The sequence below is a fragment of the Musa acuminata genome, chromosome BXJ3-11 (assembly GCF_036884655.1).
Source record: "Musa acuminata AAA Group cultivar baxijiao chromosome BXJ3-11, Cavendish_Baxijiao_AAA, whole genome shotgun sequence".
Classification (NCBI taxonomy): domain Eukaryota; kingdom Viridiplantae; phylum Streptophyta; class Magnoliopsida; order Zingiberales; family Musaceae; genus Musa; species Musa acuminata.
In genome coordinates, this window is record NC_088359.1 from 11,447,429 (window position 1) to 11,464,549 (window position 17,121).

At 35.8% G+C, this 17,121-nt stretch overlaps 1 protein-coding gene across 2 annotated transcripts; it reads right to left on the reverse strand.

The window, feature by feature from the left end:
• Positions 1 to 1,583: 1,583 nt before the first annotated feature.
• Positions 1,584 to 17,043, reverse strand: LOC103972760 (uncharacterized). 2 transcript variants are annotated; one of them, XM_018821123.2, is made up of 12 exons: positions 16,572 to 17,043; positions 15,266 to 15,428; positions 15,085 to 15,178; positions 12,925 to 13,002; positions 12,637 to 12,739; positions 9,531 to 9,619; positions 9,070 to 9,181; positions 5,154 to 5,207; positions 4,881 to 4,929; positions 3,996 to 4,090; positions 3,794 to 3,906; positions 2,033 to 2,518 (listed from the first exon to the last, which is right to left on the reverse strand). In XM_018821123.2, the coding sequence occupies exons 1-12, from the start codon at positions 17,010 to 17,012 to the stop codon at positions 2,185 to 2,187; spliced, it is 1,725 nt and encodes a 574-aa protein (XP_018676668.1). In that variant the 5' UTR covers positions 17,013 to 17,043; the 3' UTR covers positions 2,033 to 2,184. The 2 variants fall into 2 exon arrangements, with proteins under 2 accessions (XP_009385383.1, XP_018676668.1); XM_009387108.3 differs by having other exon boundaries at positions 1,584 to 2,518; positions 15,085 to 15,428.
• Positions 17,044 to 17,121: the final 78 nt, after the last annotated feature.

Sequence of the window (17,121 nt, forward strand, 5' to 3'; positions counted from 1 at the left end):
CCTCCCACGGCGCATCGCGGCATTATTGGGGGGTGACCGGTCCAATGGAGCTCATGACAGGAGACACATTAGAAGAGACAGACACGTGGTATGACGGGATGAATATATATATATATATATATATATATATATATATATATATATATATATATATATATATATATATATATATATATATATATATATGTATATATGGATCATATCATCTAATTGATAATTTCAATTAAAAATAATCCGAATCTCGACAAAAAAAAAAAATGACGAATTGAATCGACCTCTGTGCAGATTCTGCTTCCGTGTATCTCTGCATCGAACAGTGTTGTGTGTCGTGTACCTTTCACATGAAATATCGATCGCTGTTTATCCGTTCGATCGAAACCAGCATTGTTTCAGGAACAAAAGCAAACAAGCTCCAGGGATCATGATCACTCTTTTAAATACAGCAATCGGAGTTCCATTTATGACAACTCTTTGTGTACTGTATGCAAACTCACAGAAAAGAGAGCTCAACTGGAGAACACTACGCACTTTGGATCAACAACCTGACCACCTTCTCCAACAGTGTTGTCATATTGTTACTACTGGACTAACATTACCACCTACTTGGATTTAAGGGCATCACTGTCTCTGAAGGAGAAGAGGAAAGCGTCAGCAATTTTGCCAATTTTGACTTTGATTCCTCTGATAATGTCATCACATAATAAGTATTGCATCGGAAAGAGTTGTCTGCTTGCTGTAGTGTGGTGTGTTGCACCAGTGGTCTCTTAACTATGTCTTGGACGAGTTGTCTGCTTGCGGCTATGTGACGTTGCGTGTTTCACACCGAGCCATTGTCCCCTACTAATTGAATAAAGAATATTTTCCTTTCTAGCAGCTAGCTATAAACTTGAAGATCCATCATTTGCCTTTTGAATTCCTTCGAATCTGGTTCTTTGTGGCACCCTAGATTTGTTGAGCATTGAATTGAAGTTTTGGCTACAGTAGTCAGAAGTTTCAGAAACCCCTATAAATCCGACTTCAAGGCCATCAAAAGCATTTCAGAGCAGGTATTGGAGAAATGCAATAGTAATCCCTCGAATTATTAGTACCAATAGCTTAGTCGACATTCAAAACGACAACATTATAGAAATCCAATAAAGATATTCAATATTTTATATAGATTATATCTTTTTAAATTTAAGCCAACTTGTGCTTAATAGAGGTTAGCCTAAGTTTTTAAGTAGATGTTAATTAGGGGCGTATTTGAAAGAAAACTAATAGGGGAAAACACTCTATTTCGGAAGCATGTTCTAATATAATATACTCTTGATAGGTTCAAAGTGGTAGCACGGCTAGCATGACCAAATGGGATCATGTCATGGAAGTGAAATTTCAAGTAATCGTCTTCCAAACAAACAAGATATTGAATGACCATGTGATGACTTATCTGACAAATAATCTAAAGTTCTGATTCAATCAAAAGCACAAATACTTAGAACCCACAACAACATTGATGCAAAAACCACAAAAATAAATTGATTGATACATGTTCTAATCAAACGTACCGCATAAGCCTTGAATAAAATCCAAGTAACTCAGAACAGTAAAGCCTTGAATATCAGTTGGGCCATGATTAAAGGCTTCAGCAAACATGTATCACAATCTCTTTGAGTTACAAGTTTACATTAACACTGGCTATAGAGCAAGTGGGTGTGAATCTGACTGCACTGAATTTGGCACAAAATAGAAACCAGAACAAATTAAAGCTTGCATTGGAAGGATGAACATCCATGCATGCAAACCATTCCCTCTAACCAAACCAGGTGCACGTAAACCTTTTTTTTAAGCACCAGCGGATAGTTCATACTTACAGGATTTGTTTCACTACAAATTGAATATAAAATGCAGTACAGAGAAGATCACGACCAACCTATATGGAAGATGAAAAGCTAGAACATCTGCTGTGATCATTTAAGTGTCATTTTACATCCATCTTTACTTCACATCACCTAGCAAGATGGATCTGAATCTGGGAGGATTTCGTGATCGTTTCCTAACAAATACCATTTAGAGAAATGGATTCCTCCTACTTTCATCCGCTTTTGACCATCAAATCCCAGATGCCTTGAGACCAAGCAAAGCTTCGTCATTCAGCAGAGACCTCACAGAACAATATTGATCCAAACAATCACCATAACATCTTGCTTACAGGAAATTCCTCTGAATATTTCCAGATGAAAAGCGAGAAGCCAACCCTTGTGCCATGTTCTCAGAATCAAAGTTGACCTTTTTCCGACCAGCTGTCAAATCTTTCTCACGGTCCCAAGGTTTCCAAGGGTGCATACCCTCCCATTCTTCTTTCTCAGGCTGCTTCACTTTCTTCCTTGGACGAGAACTCTCCTCTCGGTGCTTTTGCACCAGTGATACCGAGCGTTTAGAAGCATTATATTTGTCAACTAGTTCAGCATCCCTACTCATTCTTTTCCTTTCATCCTCTACGTCACCAAGAGCCTTAGCTTTATTATATGCTTCCAAATAACTGCAGCAAATAACATCACCAGCAATTAGAAACTAGAAGACACCCTCACACACACATGCACAGAGATACACAAAAAAAGTAACAAGTTCTAGTAAAAAGAATACAGAAAACTGCAAACATACAAGCAATTTACAGAACCAAAGTTCACCACATTCATATGGAAATGCCGCAATTGCAAATGTAAGCATTTTAGCAAAATTTAGGTTTTTATTGTCTGCATCCATTTACAAAGTGCATTCGCAATTGCAAGTTAAACCCTGTACTGTGTTTGCACGTGCAACTAAACTCTTCACACATGAATTACATGCTAATTGCAACTCATGAATAACAACTCCAACCATCTTATTTTGATCACCCCCATTTGCCATAGTCATCTGCCATTACCATTGTCACTCTCAACTACTGCCACCACCTTACCCATCATGATCATACCAACACCTTTCTTGTCACTCTTCCCAACCACATCCTCTTAACCATCACCTCTGCTACAAACCACCACTGCCCATCCCACCACCCCACTTTAACGAGACCATTCGCTTACTATTGCTCATCCTACAATCCCTCTCAACCACTGCCATTCATCTGACCATCATGATCCTTGCTGTCATCCTTCATAATATTTATTAACTATTACAACCTCTATAATGTACAGTAGATGAATGAAATGCAAATGCATATTTTGAAATAAAGATACAAGATCTGGAAAAATGAAGACCAACTTACATTTGCGAATGCAACAATTATAACCAAGGACTGAAGTTTGTGTCACTGGGTATGTGCGCCAATATCTTTCTTGCACAAGACATAGACATGCAAATACCTTTAAGCACAGTACATACCAGGTCTTGCCAATTGGCAAGCCACCTGTGACGGCCAACACAGGCTTGACCATGTGGTGACATGTCCAGTACAACTTGGCGCATGTCTACCCATGCTGACAGCAAGACAACCCTTCCCTAAAATTATATCTAGGACAATTTAGAAGAACAAATTACTTGTATTATTAACATATATTCCCAACGTAATAGAGATTATAAGTTGCCATTGATACCCAATCACACATCTGCCATTAAAAATGAATTATTAGAACTCATAATTGAGGATTGCTCTACCATTTATCTTTATTCGGCATATTCTATAAAAGAAATTTATAGGCATGTGACATGTCAACTCATGCAAGTTATGTGATACTGTGATAATATTCCATTTAGAAAGGAGAAAATATATCAAAACTAAAAATATGATCAAACTTGCACACGATTAGTAATGGCATACTTCTGCTTTGCTTGTTGTGCCTTGTCAAGGGGGCTGTCAGTCCAAATGCTAGTATCACCTCGGCCTTCTTTCGTGGTTCTACTGAATGAAGTTGATTGCATACTCATTCCTGGCTGTTGAATAATATAAAAATAAGTTATTTATTCATGAAGATGATTAAAACACCAAAATCATTTGGGATAACAACGAAAAAGATCCTTACTTTTCTTTCAGGAGGTAATGTTGTCATCCACTCATCCCTCTTTGGTGCCTCTTTTGGCATTGCAAGGAGCTCATCATCACCGTCAATGGATATACCTGCAAATATAGACCATCTTTGAGTTCATATTCCATGTCAAGGCCATAATGCCTGCTGCTGTGAGCTTTTAAATAGGTACCAACTACACAAATATGGATTATAACTGTTGCAAGACTTTTTTTTTAGAATTGTTGCAAGACTGAATAAGCAAAAAATAATCTGTAGGGTGAAATCCTGTGTGATTAAAGTTCATTATAGTAATTAGGACCAACAAATGTTGTCCTCTCCAAGTCTCCATCTGGTTGACTCAAATTGAATTTTAAAAATAAATGTGCCTACAAAGACAAACTAAGGCTCAGAGAAAGGGAGAATCTAAAAACATGGCATGGTTGCTCATCAGGTAACAACTACACAAATATGGATTATAACTGTTGCAAGACTTTTTTTTTAGAATTGTTGCAAGACTATGAATAAGCAAAAAATAATCTGTAGGGTGAAATCCCGTGTGATTAAAGTTCATTATAGTAATTAGGACCAACAAATGTTGTCCTCTCCAAGTCTCCATCTGGTTGACTCAAATTGAATATTAAAAATAAATGTGCCTACAAAGACGAACTAAGGCTCAGAGAAAGGGAGAATCTAAAAACATGGCGTGGTTGCTCATCTAGGGCCTCATTGGTAAAAGCAGGTGAATAATTTCGATTCTACAATGAAAAACATGGTAAATTAGCCGCAATGTCAAATCACAAATTCAGGTTAGACAGTTAAATATTAACCAATTACAAATCTTTTGAATATATAATCACACTTTAATACTGTATCTAAAGTAACAAGAAAGCAAATAATAACCTTGCAACTTTCTCCATTGTGCAGCTTCTCGAAGTGCTTGCAACTCCACCTACAAAATTATGCACGATAAATAAAAGAGAAACAATCCTTTTGCAGGACCATATTGCAAGATTGCATATGTTCTGCATTATTAAAAATTTGAAAGATCAAGCATCTGCAAATTAATTTCTCTATGATGCAACCAGGCACCACAATGAAAAAAAAGGCTCTATGAGTTCAAGCTGAGAAAAAGTTAAATGACAATCAACAAGCATTTACTCTTGAAAAAAATACCTTCATTTTCTCTTCTTCCTCTTTAAGCTTAATTTTCTCATCAATGTTTTTCCTCTGCAAAACAAGCAAATGGCTGCAACTTAATGAACTTGCAACTCATAAGAAATATTTGTTGAATGTCTAAACATGAAAATACTCATAGGCTCCTTGAACGGCACTTTAGTGTAAGGTATGAGAACAGAACTGCAATTTCCACTTAATAAAGTTTAACAATAATTAATATCTATAAGCATTAAATAAGAAATACAGAGAATAAAGAAAACAAGATTATCATATTCAGGAGATATCAACTACTTAAAACTTAGACATAATCAAGATTTGTGTTCCATGGCATGGGACATGCCACCATCTATCATGGAATGGCATTGTGCCATGCTTTAAGGAGAACTCCTGTGCTAGCCATCACATACCAAAATTTAGCCTAGCCATGTTTAGGCACTGCCTGCATAACTCAATATGCTAGTGTGCCTTCCAACACAGCATATGTCAACCTGTGTCGACCAGAAAAACAATCCCTGTTTCATGAAATAGGAATAAGATATTCCAACAAATGAATACAAATTTTATTTAAAGAGATGGTTGGACAATCATCGTTCCTAATTTAGGTCTACTCTTCCTCTCCATAGTTAGTAAATTAAGATCATCAGCACTTCAACCATTTAATATGTGCTCAATGTCAAAATATTTTATCAGGATGGAATGTGAACTAATCTAAATTCAAAATTAGAAGACATGAAATAATATCTATTTGGTAAAACGGACTTCAGCATCCCTTTTACACTGAGAATGATAGAAGATTAGAGCAAATGTTTGATTGACTCAGGACTATCACTAACAAAATATTGGTCAATCACTGCTCAATTACCAAGTTATTAAGCTCTGGTAAGTATGTCTAGCGTAACAAAACAAGAAGTATCAGCTGGGTTCCAATCAGATTAAACTCAGAGCATGGCATAAAATCAAGTTAATAACTGACAGGGACCAACTAGTTCTGTCCGGTTCCATGTAGAGTCTTGAATTAATATGAAACCAATTTGATTGCAATACTCTCTAATGGATCAATTTATGAGGCATGTTCATATACTGTCTCCATGATTGTAAAATTCTGAGCAGAAGGACCATATACTGTCCAAGTGCCTGCTTAAATTCATCAAGTTATTTGAGTCATGTTTGAACAGGATTTAGTCACAACAGGCTTTCTAGTCCTCATTTAACTATTAGGTTTATATATATATATATATATATATATATATATATATATATATATATATATATATATATATAAGGTAAGGCTGTTATGAGTCACTGAAACTACCTCTTTAAATATTTAAAGGTAAGGCTACCTATATTAACCTCGTATTGGCAGGAGCCTCATGTACTGGGTGTGTCTTTTTTTTTTTTAAGTCACAATAGGCTTCTTAGTTTTCATTTAACTATCAGGAAAACAAAACTTTATACCACAAAACTTTGGAATTGAAATTCATCCAGAAAGCACTGAGCAAATTTCATGGTAACAGAGCTCAAACGTAACACTTGCAGCTAAAAGTCTTGCCCTCTAAAGCTGTCCTGGTCAGTAATCCTCAAATAGCTCCATTAGAGAGCCAACATGTTAAAGCCAAAATAATAAAAGTTGCTTGAATAGGCAAAGCTGAACTAGCCAAAATAATACAAGTTGCTTGAATAGGCACAAAACTGGTTGATGTCAGTAATGTTTGATGCCCTAGCGTATATATCCTTTGAACATCAGAGCCAGACATTCATGCCCAGGCAAATCAGTTTTTCACCAAAGGAGAATTAATTCATTGAAAAGAATCCAATTTTCAGAACCTCATGCTTCCAAGATCAATTGGAAGAGATTAACGGAGGTCAAAATCATTGAAGTCCTAATTATGTGATTTCTAAGCTAATTCAGAAGAAAATTACTAGACGCATAGTATTCAGTTGGCATGGAATTCTGTGAAGACTCGTTAGATGGCATGCCGATGTCGACTAACTAATACCATGGCCAAGCTAAGTTTTGGTATATATCAATCAGCACAAGAGGTCTCACTCTGTACACAGTCATGAGATCATGGGTTTCGGAGTCCTGCTGTAAGTATCTACTATGCAGATTATGTTATCTTTGAATGTAAGGAGTAAAATTAGAAAAGAAAATTAACATGAGGAACAACTTATTTTAGCTTTTCGGACAAAATATCTTGGTTTTGTTTATTTTTCTTTTAGGCCTCCCTGAGTTGGTGAACCAGTAAACCATAGATTTCAGTGGACCAAAGTAGCCACTTTTTTTATGAATTAGAAGCATTAGGGTTTTTCACCCTATTTATCAAGTGACTACAACGAGAGAAGTCACACTTGAAAGGGGCTATGGACCCAGGATTTTACTAATAAGAGAAGATAATCTGAGGCAACAAAATTGGAAAGTCGCTTTAAAACTTCTGGACAACCAAGCAACAATTCGATGTATGACCATCTTCCCTCGTAACTTCTAATTCCTTCCTCTCACATTCCTTTTTCCTTTTATCAGTGACAAGCTTGCATCTGCTTGTCACTGTCACATTTGTGATCCATCCACCAGATGTAATAATCTGATGACAAAGGCAATAATTTCTTCCTTTATCACATTCCTTCTTTTTCTTTCTTAGTGGCACACTTGTGTCCACATGTCAATGTCACATAGCAAGCAATTCATTCACCTGCTGAGACTGGACATACCATCCATAAATTATTTCTTGATAGTTATACACACATCATGTTCATAGAATATTGGAAACCATCCATTAGTAATCAAATGCAGCTTGCAACAGAAATCTAAAGGGAATACTTACTACTACGTCAAATAGTTAAAGATTAAAAAACAATAAATAGCACATATGTTCTACCCAACTATTTCCCAGATTTTACAAATATCAAGTGTGTCCACCACAAGTCCTACAATGACAAATCCTGCAAGTCATGAAAAAATCCTGTTCAGAACTTCACTTTAGCCCATAATGCTCACTCTACAATTTCTACTGTCTCCTTCACAGGGTTCTAAGCAATTACATAATTACATAGGATGAAGGTTCAAAAATTCATAACAAAAATTATATCATTGTTCTACTGGTATAGAGATGCATCTGCAGGTCGAGTGTTAATTAGCAAACATTTCCAGGTTGTTACTATATTTGTATCACATCCCTACCTATATTCCTTCTTGGGCGATGAAATTGATTATTGAAAGTCAAGAACAGAGTCAAGGAACATAATGCTTAGAAATAACATTGACTATGTAGATTGGGAATTAATTAGTCAAGTACTTTCTGAATTTAATATACCAAGTGCTCTGTAACCAAATCCTCCTAGCATCTACAAGCCAAACATTAGCTTATAATCTAGCATATAAACTTTACATCCTTTGCAACACAGGGCACATATGTGCAGGTCTGTACATGCATCCAATGACCTATACCAACACCTAATTAATTCTACAGCCACAGAATTAATTCAATTAGAAGTCCAAAACTTCCTCCCAAGACGTGTATTAGTGCAATATCAGTATGGTTTCACAAATTTTGTAAGAAACCATATGGAGAACACAATAAAAATGTTAATATGATTAAGGTTCTAAATAAGAACAATCAGTATAGACTTTTACACTTTAACATTAGATATACATACGTATGTATGCCTATTTTTATGTATCTATATCTGTATCTTCCTACATTTATGCATATATGCATGACCAGGGTGTTTGCATTAGATTTCCACCTTCAAACTATTTGTCAAATCTAAAAGAAATAGAAGGATATGACTTTCCTCTTCAATACAAAATAAGCTTTGGTGATGCTTTTCGGAGAAGCACTTCCCCACCCACACCTTTGTTCACACAAACATAAAGCAAAAAAGTGATTGTGCAATGTTCATGCATTAGAAATACCTTGTCAGGATCTTGTAGATCGTTGAAGGCTTGGTTCAACAACACGAATGCTTGGTGTGCTTGAGGATGAGAGCATTTGTCTGGGTGTACCATGAGAGATAACTTCCAGTATCTAGAAAATAGATGTATTAGATACTCCACAGAAAGAATATGATTACCTTTTCAACTATTTAAAGTAGCATAACCAATTGGGATGTATGTTGGTAAAAAGAGTAACTGTTCAGAAGGCAGATTAAGCTTCACTTTTACTAAAGAGTAGATAGAAATATTTCTCATCATCATCTGATATCATTTTGTATCCTTAGCACAGAATGCAAGAGAGAGTCTTTTCTTTGTTTTCATAAAGTTTCCTTACAGTAGATTAAAAAAAAATGATATACAGCTTAAAATAATAGCAGAAATTCCATTATATTGACCTTATCATATGAAAGAGAAAATGGATGGCAAACAACATTTCTCACCTTTTCTTGATGTTATCAGAGGACATCTTCCAGTTGACACCAAGTATGTCATATGGTTTATCAACATCAGCACCAACAATTCGAGCTACCTGAATAATACACCATAATTATAGGAATCATTGCCCATGACTTAAAATAGCAGGCATGCAAATTCCGCATCACCATAAGCTAATTACCTTCGGACACCTAACAAACTACTAACTTGAATGTTTTCAAATCAAGCAACAAAATCATGACACCACAATAAGTCCACAATGTAACTGATAAATTTTCAGGCAAAAATCTGCACCTCATGGTCTTGTCTAACTACCAAATAAGTTACCAACATTTTTTCTACTCTTGGAAACAATCAAGGCAGCTACATGATTCATTCTGTCCCACAATAAGATTAGTATGAAAATATTCTGAATGGTGGAACACAGCTTCGTACAAGAACTTTCTATAGGTTCAAGTATTGAAGTGTATAAGTTATGACAAGATAATGTACAAGCAAGAATAATGGACATCTTAACGTAAGGCAACGACCATGCGTTTCTTTCTACTGTTTCAAATAACAAAACAAGTTTAAACAGTTGCTGAAGTATAAATTCTTGAAAGCTCAGCCCGAGACCTTGCACTCAGAGACAAGTAATATATTTCATAGCAGCATAAAGAGAGGACTTACAGATAGATTACATAATAGACAAATCAGCATTAGATATTTCATCCAAGTTCAGATAGAGACAAAGCATGGCTAACAGATTCCACAAAAAGTCAATCAACGGACACATTATTTTAAATAGACAATAACAACAACAAAGTCGTAAATTCCAACTATTTTGGATTGGTTATTTTAAATAGGCTCATTTATAAAATACTTTCATTATCGAGAGGCCAAAACCTGAACACTCCTCAATAAGGGCCCCCATCTTAGACAAGGGCTTTTCAGTTTCTGTTAATTTCAGATATCTTTTCGTCCATACTATTTCAGATTTGTAGAGCCATAAATCAAGTTATATGTTCCTATCTTTGAGTCTTATTTAAGGTATAGACAGAGTCGAGAAAACTTTAAACCATTAAAGTAATATTTAGAGCATTCTAAACACTTTATGGGACCTTAAGATTTTTTCAAAAAATTATTTTAGTTATATATATATATATATATATATATATATATATATATATATATATATATATATATATATATATATATAGCATACTGGAATAGATAGGTTACTACATATCAAGTTGTTGATAAACAGTCCGATATCAGTTTCAATAACCTTTCGGATGGGTATAGCACCTCTACACATAGCAATATACTGACCTATTCGGCATTAACGGAAAATAAATAGGAGCAACATAAGGAAAGTATCAAGTTTTATGGCCCATTACCAGTGATTACAGAACAGTATTTGAAACCATGCTACATAACAATACAGAGCCTCATGAACTGAGCTACCCTCTTTTAATATACATGGCATATTAGGGTCCCTAAAGGCTAACTTGGTGTTGGTTATTTCGTTACTACAGCATATATATATATATATATATATATATATATATATATATATATATCATAATTTATTAGTATATCCTCCTAATTTATTAGTTATTCGAAGACCAATTCTTCTTGAATTGGAGAATTCTGATAGGAGGGGTATATCCTTTCATTGTGCTTTAGAGTGAGGTGATTACAGTGACGGTGAAAACCACAACAGCAATGTAATATGCAGCTACTTGAGTTAAAACAATACCCTCAACGGTCTGACATGCATGTTGAGGAGGATTTATGAAGACATCAAAAGCATCACCATGCACATAGAAAGAATAGAAGGCGAATTGATTGGAGACATGTAAAGATCATCACAATCCTATGCCCATGACAAAATCTCTAATAATTGAGTGCTTTATGACTTCAACACTGACAAAGCAAGCTCCAATGCCTATTTCGCCATCTTCTCCATATCAGGAAGTGCTTTCTAGAGGCCCTAACAACTTGCAGATAATCATGGAGAAGAATCTACAGCATAGTAAAATTTCAGCCTGATGAAAATTGATCAGTGACCGAGTACTGGACCAGCAATTGGTCGGCTCAATTCAGACTTTGCCAGCATCTACTCGACTCTTAGAAAGCACTACATGGAACAAGGACTTGAAGATCCAGCAGCCCTCGAGTTTTAATACCATCATAATAGCTTTATTTGACTCCTAAATCAACAATTTCAGCACCAGCAAGAGAAAAAAGACAAAGGACAGCAGAAAGTAATTTTTGTAGAGCAATTGTCTACACTATTTGAAGACATGGAGATTGATTTCATACGGGAGCAAAGGATTCCTTATTGTCAGCTATAATTTAATCTTCCTCAGAATGAAAGAAAACCATGACAACCTTCCTCAGAATTAAAAAAAAGATGGAAAAGATCAAGGATATGATTCCTCCCTCTCTCTCTCTCTCTCATATGCAGGAGGCCAACTCACCTCAAAACAGAAAATACCAGACAGAATCCTATCAAAATGGCATCAATTTTTTGCTTTCTCTCTAGATTTAAGAGTTATCAAAGAAAGATGTTCTTTTCTTTATCAAAGACAGATGTTAAGGAACTAAGTACCATTATAGAAGTTTCATGAGGCATTTTTCAATGAATTAAATTAGACCATAACACCAACTTAAACTTGGTGTTCAAAATAAAAACAACAAAAAAAAATGCAGCGAAGAAAAAAAATGAAAATTAATCATAAAGAAAATGTGCTGTCCTGCCCAGTTAAAGAGAGTGCAACTAGATGAAAATCATATTAACGAGTGTTGTTGCAGAAAGAATACATCCTCCCAAGTGCGGAAAGCAACTGTCCAACATAAAGAGGATGAGGAAGCTATGGACATGCCACAAAAGTATCATTGGGATAATTGGAGCAGAGAACCAGAAGAGCATATGATATCTAGTCAGATTATTCTATGTTAAGTAACATGACAGGAAATATTACAGATCACCTACAAACAAGTGAAAGAATTATTATATTGAGGAAATTAACACAAAAAGAAATGTGGAAGCATTCAAGAACATCAGTTCAACACACTCATAAATGAGAACCTTCATAAAGAAAATTGATAGGAAGTTTCTCATACCTCCTCAAAGCGCTCAGCTTCATTTGCAGATGCAGCTTCAGCAACCATGGCAGGTGGAGGAGGCCCAATAAGCATATCATTGTCAATTTCCAGGTGAGCTTCCCTGGAAATTTTTATAATGTATTAAAAGAACTTGAATTGACATGCACACTTTACTCAATAAGCACTAGCTGTCCATTGTGCAAGATTGGCAATGAAATGAGAAACAGACTCACTAAAATACTACAACAAAAAACATTCTGACCAACTTGGGCACAAACATAAGAGAAGTAACATGTGTTCAAGTACCTTAGCAAACTCTCTGCCTCCATCAGTTCAGCAGCAGCAGCCAATAATTCATGAGATGGCATTTCAGGTCCAATTAACCTGCCAAAGAGCGTTCACTACAATTTATCACACACAAGAAAAGTGAGCTGATTTTCCAAAAAAGGGACTAGTAAAATGCCTGTGACATGTACCCCCTACACTAATCCTAGATTATAAATTTATACATGCCATGTTGCATCCAGAAAGTAACATTTCTTTCATGTGCTCCTTGTCCATAATCATATCAAGTATCCATATTGGAATAATATGATGTAGGAACAATTGTATTGTGCTGATATCTTGCCAGCATACTAAAAGAGAGACATTGCGAAGCAGCATGGGAAATCCTTGTTTCCAAAATTCGCTTGCATGAAAGTAGCCAATGATACCATATAAAAGCAAGTAAAGGGATCTCCAACATTTATGTCAATCTAAGACATCTGTTTTATAAATCTAGAACAGTTTTCTAAAGAGGTTGGGCATAAAAATTCCAAAACAGTTTTATTGAAAATGCCGACACAACAATAAGTTGGAGTTCAAACTTAAATAAGCAACCAACTAGAACAATTGGTACTAGATCCAAACCCTTGATTTAACTATCCCCCAAGAATAGAACCCTTCACACCAAATCATCAATTGAATGAGAATAAATGGGTAGCTAGTACACCTAAAAATATACAACTAATATAAACTAAGTGGAGCTAACTACAGAACAGTAAATATGCACACAAAACATGAGCAGGTACTCCGCCATCACTAGAAGTATGGAGCATGGGTATAGCTTAAAACCATTTAAATAATATCCAACTTATAAATAATAAAATTATGGATATAGGATAAGTCTTATCTTAGAAAAAATAAACTCAACAACTTCCTCATCGGTTTCCTCAACCATGAAGTTGCCCAGTCTTGAGAGAGAAGAAAAGATTATACCAGCCATATTTTGCTTATTGCAGTTACCAAGGTTCACCTTATCGAGCATTCAAATCCATGTTAGTTCTGACATACCATGCCATCAAGATACTAGCATGAGACACTGGTACATCCAGGTCCTTGGTTATCAATGTGAGCATGCGACCAGCATAGGATCAAACCATGCTAGTGGCTTACCTGCATACATCAACTATATTCTGTTTATTGCAGTTACCAAGGTTCACCAAGCCGAGCACTCAAATGCATGTTAGTCAGGACATACTATGCCATCAAGCTACTAGCATGAGTCATTGTGATGCATCCAGGTACATACATGTCATTGTAAGCATTAGATCAATCATGTTAGTGACTTACCCATATACCTTAGCTCTATAACAGTTCTTTTAGTGTCTACAAGTATGTGAAAATTCGAAGTCTAGTACCCAACAACAACCAAACACCAAACTCCTAGGGAAACTAGAGTAAAGAAAGCAATTGACAGATATCATTTTCCAACAATAAAATGAGATTCCTAGACATAAAATAGCACTGACCTAAGATCATCCCTGCTACATGACATAAGATACTAGATTCTACCATACTTTAGAGAGCAACATTTATGATGATCAGTTGAAAGATCAATCTAGACTACAACAACAGAAACAGTAGCCAGTTCACAGATTCACGATTAGGAATCATTAAATCAAATTAAACATTGAGTATAAATTCCAAATCCTAAGTGAGATCTTATGAAATCAGAACTTGACCTAGAGAAAGCCAATCGCTGATCCAGCAGAAGGTGCAGCTTAGATCCAGATTGAATCAATATTGTTTACAAAATTGAGCCTAAAATGTAACACCAACTGTCATTATTAATCACGTTTTGTTGTATTATAAAATTAACATGATTATAGAGTAGGAAAACATGATCCACTAAATTAATTATCTGGTTGTCTTAAACAATCCATTTTAGGTCACTATTTAAAAGGATTGTTTCCCCTTCTAAGTGTCCATTACAAACCTACATAGAAAAAGTGAGTGATTACTTGTGGGTGTAAATTCAACCAACACAATTAGAAAGGATAAAGTAAAGACAACATTCTGAGTGGCTACATAACAGGAATGATAGCACAGCTGCAAAACAAAGATGGTAACCGAAAAATTCAAGCAATAAAACAAAGTTCTCCATCTCAAGATGGACAACCTTCAAACGATAGAAGCCCATATCACCTTCTTCTTCCAGGAGTAGGTAATTCATGGTTTTCTTGTGCTTCATCCAATTTTGCATCATTACTATCAGCTTTATCCTTCTTATGAATATGATCTGATAGTGAAGGTTGTTGACTATCACATGCTTCAGACATAGAACAGAGATTGTCTCTACTTTTCAAATGTGACAATAATGTCATACCGACAATGTCTAAAGTAGGAATACCCTTTGGAGGTAATAAATAAACTCCATTATTTCTTTTGAGCCTTAGAGACTGGAAAAGCTTCTTCAGTATTCTCACAAGTGACCTATCAGAAATTCCCCCAACATCAACACCCTGTCCACTGTCAACCATTTGAAGAAGCTGCCACAATGGGGTACAGAAATATTAGAAAAGCAGTTGAGAAAAGAGAAACACACACACAGACATGTATATATATATATATATATATATATATATATATATATATATATATATATATATATATATATATATATATATATATATATATATATATATATATATATATATATATATATATATATATATATACATATACATATATACATATATACATATATATATATATACATATATATGTATACATATATACATATATATATATAATGCGAAAAAGAAATTAGGATTCAAGATGTAAATCAATAAATGTTAGACATGATATCCAATTGAAGTAAGATAATTTCTAATTTTTGAAGCTTCATTTTCCTTCAAAATTGGAGTCCATGTTACAATAAGCAAGAATTCCATTCAAATGCAAGTTTTAAGCAGCGTAAATATATACAGGTGCATGGCTAAGAAACGACCAAGAGATTATACTAGTCACTGTTTGAAGATAGCAGTAATACCACTTATAAAGCCTATGCCTGCCACAATGACCTCACGCTGATGATAAACGATGAATGAGTATCAAGACTTGAACCATCTTTCACTGACTAAGGTCTACAGTTCCAAACATTACAAAAAGTAATAAAAAATCCTGATAATAAGGCCACTCTTTAAAAAGCCCAAATTATTCAACCACATGTATGAAAGAGATGTCCCTAGCAGCCATCAGATTGGTTACAATAAGTGAGCAGTTAAGTATCATAATATTCGGTATCCATTGACTCCATTGGATATCTCTAAAGTTTAGAGAAGTGATAGTATTTAGCCTGGACCAGTGTCTCCAGCGACATCAGACTGACATTAATCTAACTGAATAAGGCTTAAATTGGCCAGAAAAGAAGTTCTTGAAGGAAAGTTAGTTTGGATCCTTATAGTTAGGTTCATGAGGATCAAAATTCCGTGGTTTCCTTTGGTTTACAGTCAGTTTCGCAAGCTCAACAAGGGAGCGGCAGCAACATTTGAGGTCTCAACAGTAATTTTGACAATTCTAGAATTTTCTTTTCGGTTCTTTTTAGAGAGAGAGCAGATGGAACAAATCCCTAAACAGAGAAAACTGTACGAGCATAAACCTAATTTGTGTCAAGACGATGTATAGAGAACCTGTTTCAGATCATCAGCGGCGTTGGGGAACTTCCGTAGGAAAAGGCGAACAATCGATTCAGGTTTGAGCGACCGAGGCTCAGGATCATCACCAGAAGAGGATGAAGAGCGAGAATAATCAGAATCATCGCCTTCATCATCGTCATATTCCCTCCCACTCAGCCGCCGCCTCCGCTCCGACTTCCTCTTGTGCCTCCTCCTTTCCCGTCGCTCCTCCTCGTTCTCTCGCGTCCGTGAATCGGCCTTGCTGCTGCGAGAGTGCCTGCTACTCTTGCGCCTGCGGCTCTCCTTGTGACGGCTGGATCTACTCCTTTCCTTCTTGATCTTCCTTTTCCTCCTATCGGAGCTCTCGCCATGAGAGGAAGACGACGACGAAGGCGATGAGGAAGACGAGGAATCGGGGCTTCGATGGCGTTCGGAAGTGAGACGATCCCGCCCCATACCCAAAAGTGAGTTCCTGCCTGGAAGCGGGTCGACCCCTTAAATTCTGTATTAGGGATCGCAGCAGCTCGGGTCGGGTTTGCTCTCAATTAACTAGATCCGTTTAAAT

Coding starts and splice junctions, on each gene's coding strand:
- LOC103972760 (XM_009387108.3), bottom strand. CDS start 17,012: ATGGGGCGGGATCGTCTCACTTCCGAACGCCATCGAAGCCCCGATTCC. Junction 4,930..5,153: donor AGGAAGAAGAGAAAATGAAG/GTATTTTTTTCA, acceptor ATAATTTTGTAG/GTGGAGTTGCAAGCACTTCG. Junction 2,519..3,793: donor GCACAACAAGCAAAGCAGAA/GTATGCCATTAC, acceptor TATTTGCTGCAG/TTATTTGGAAGCATATAATA.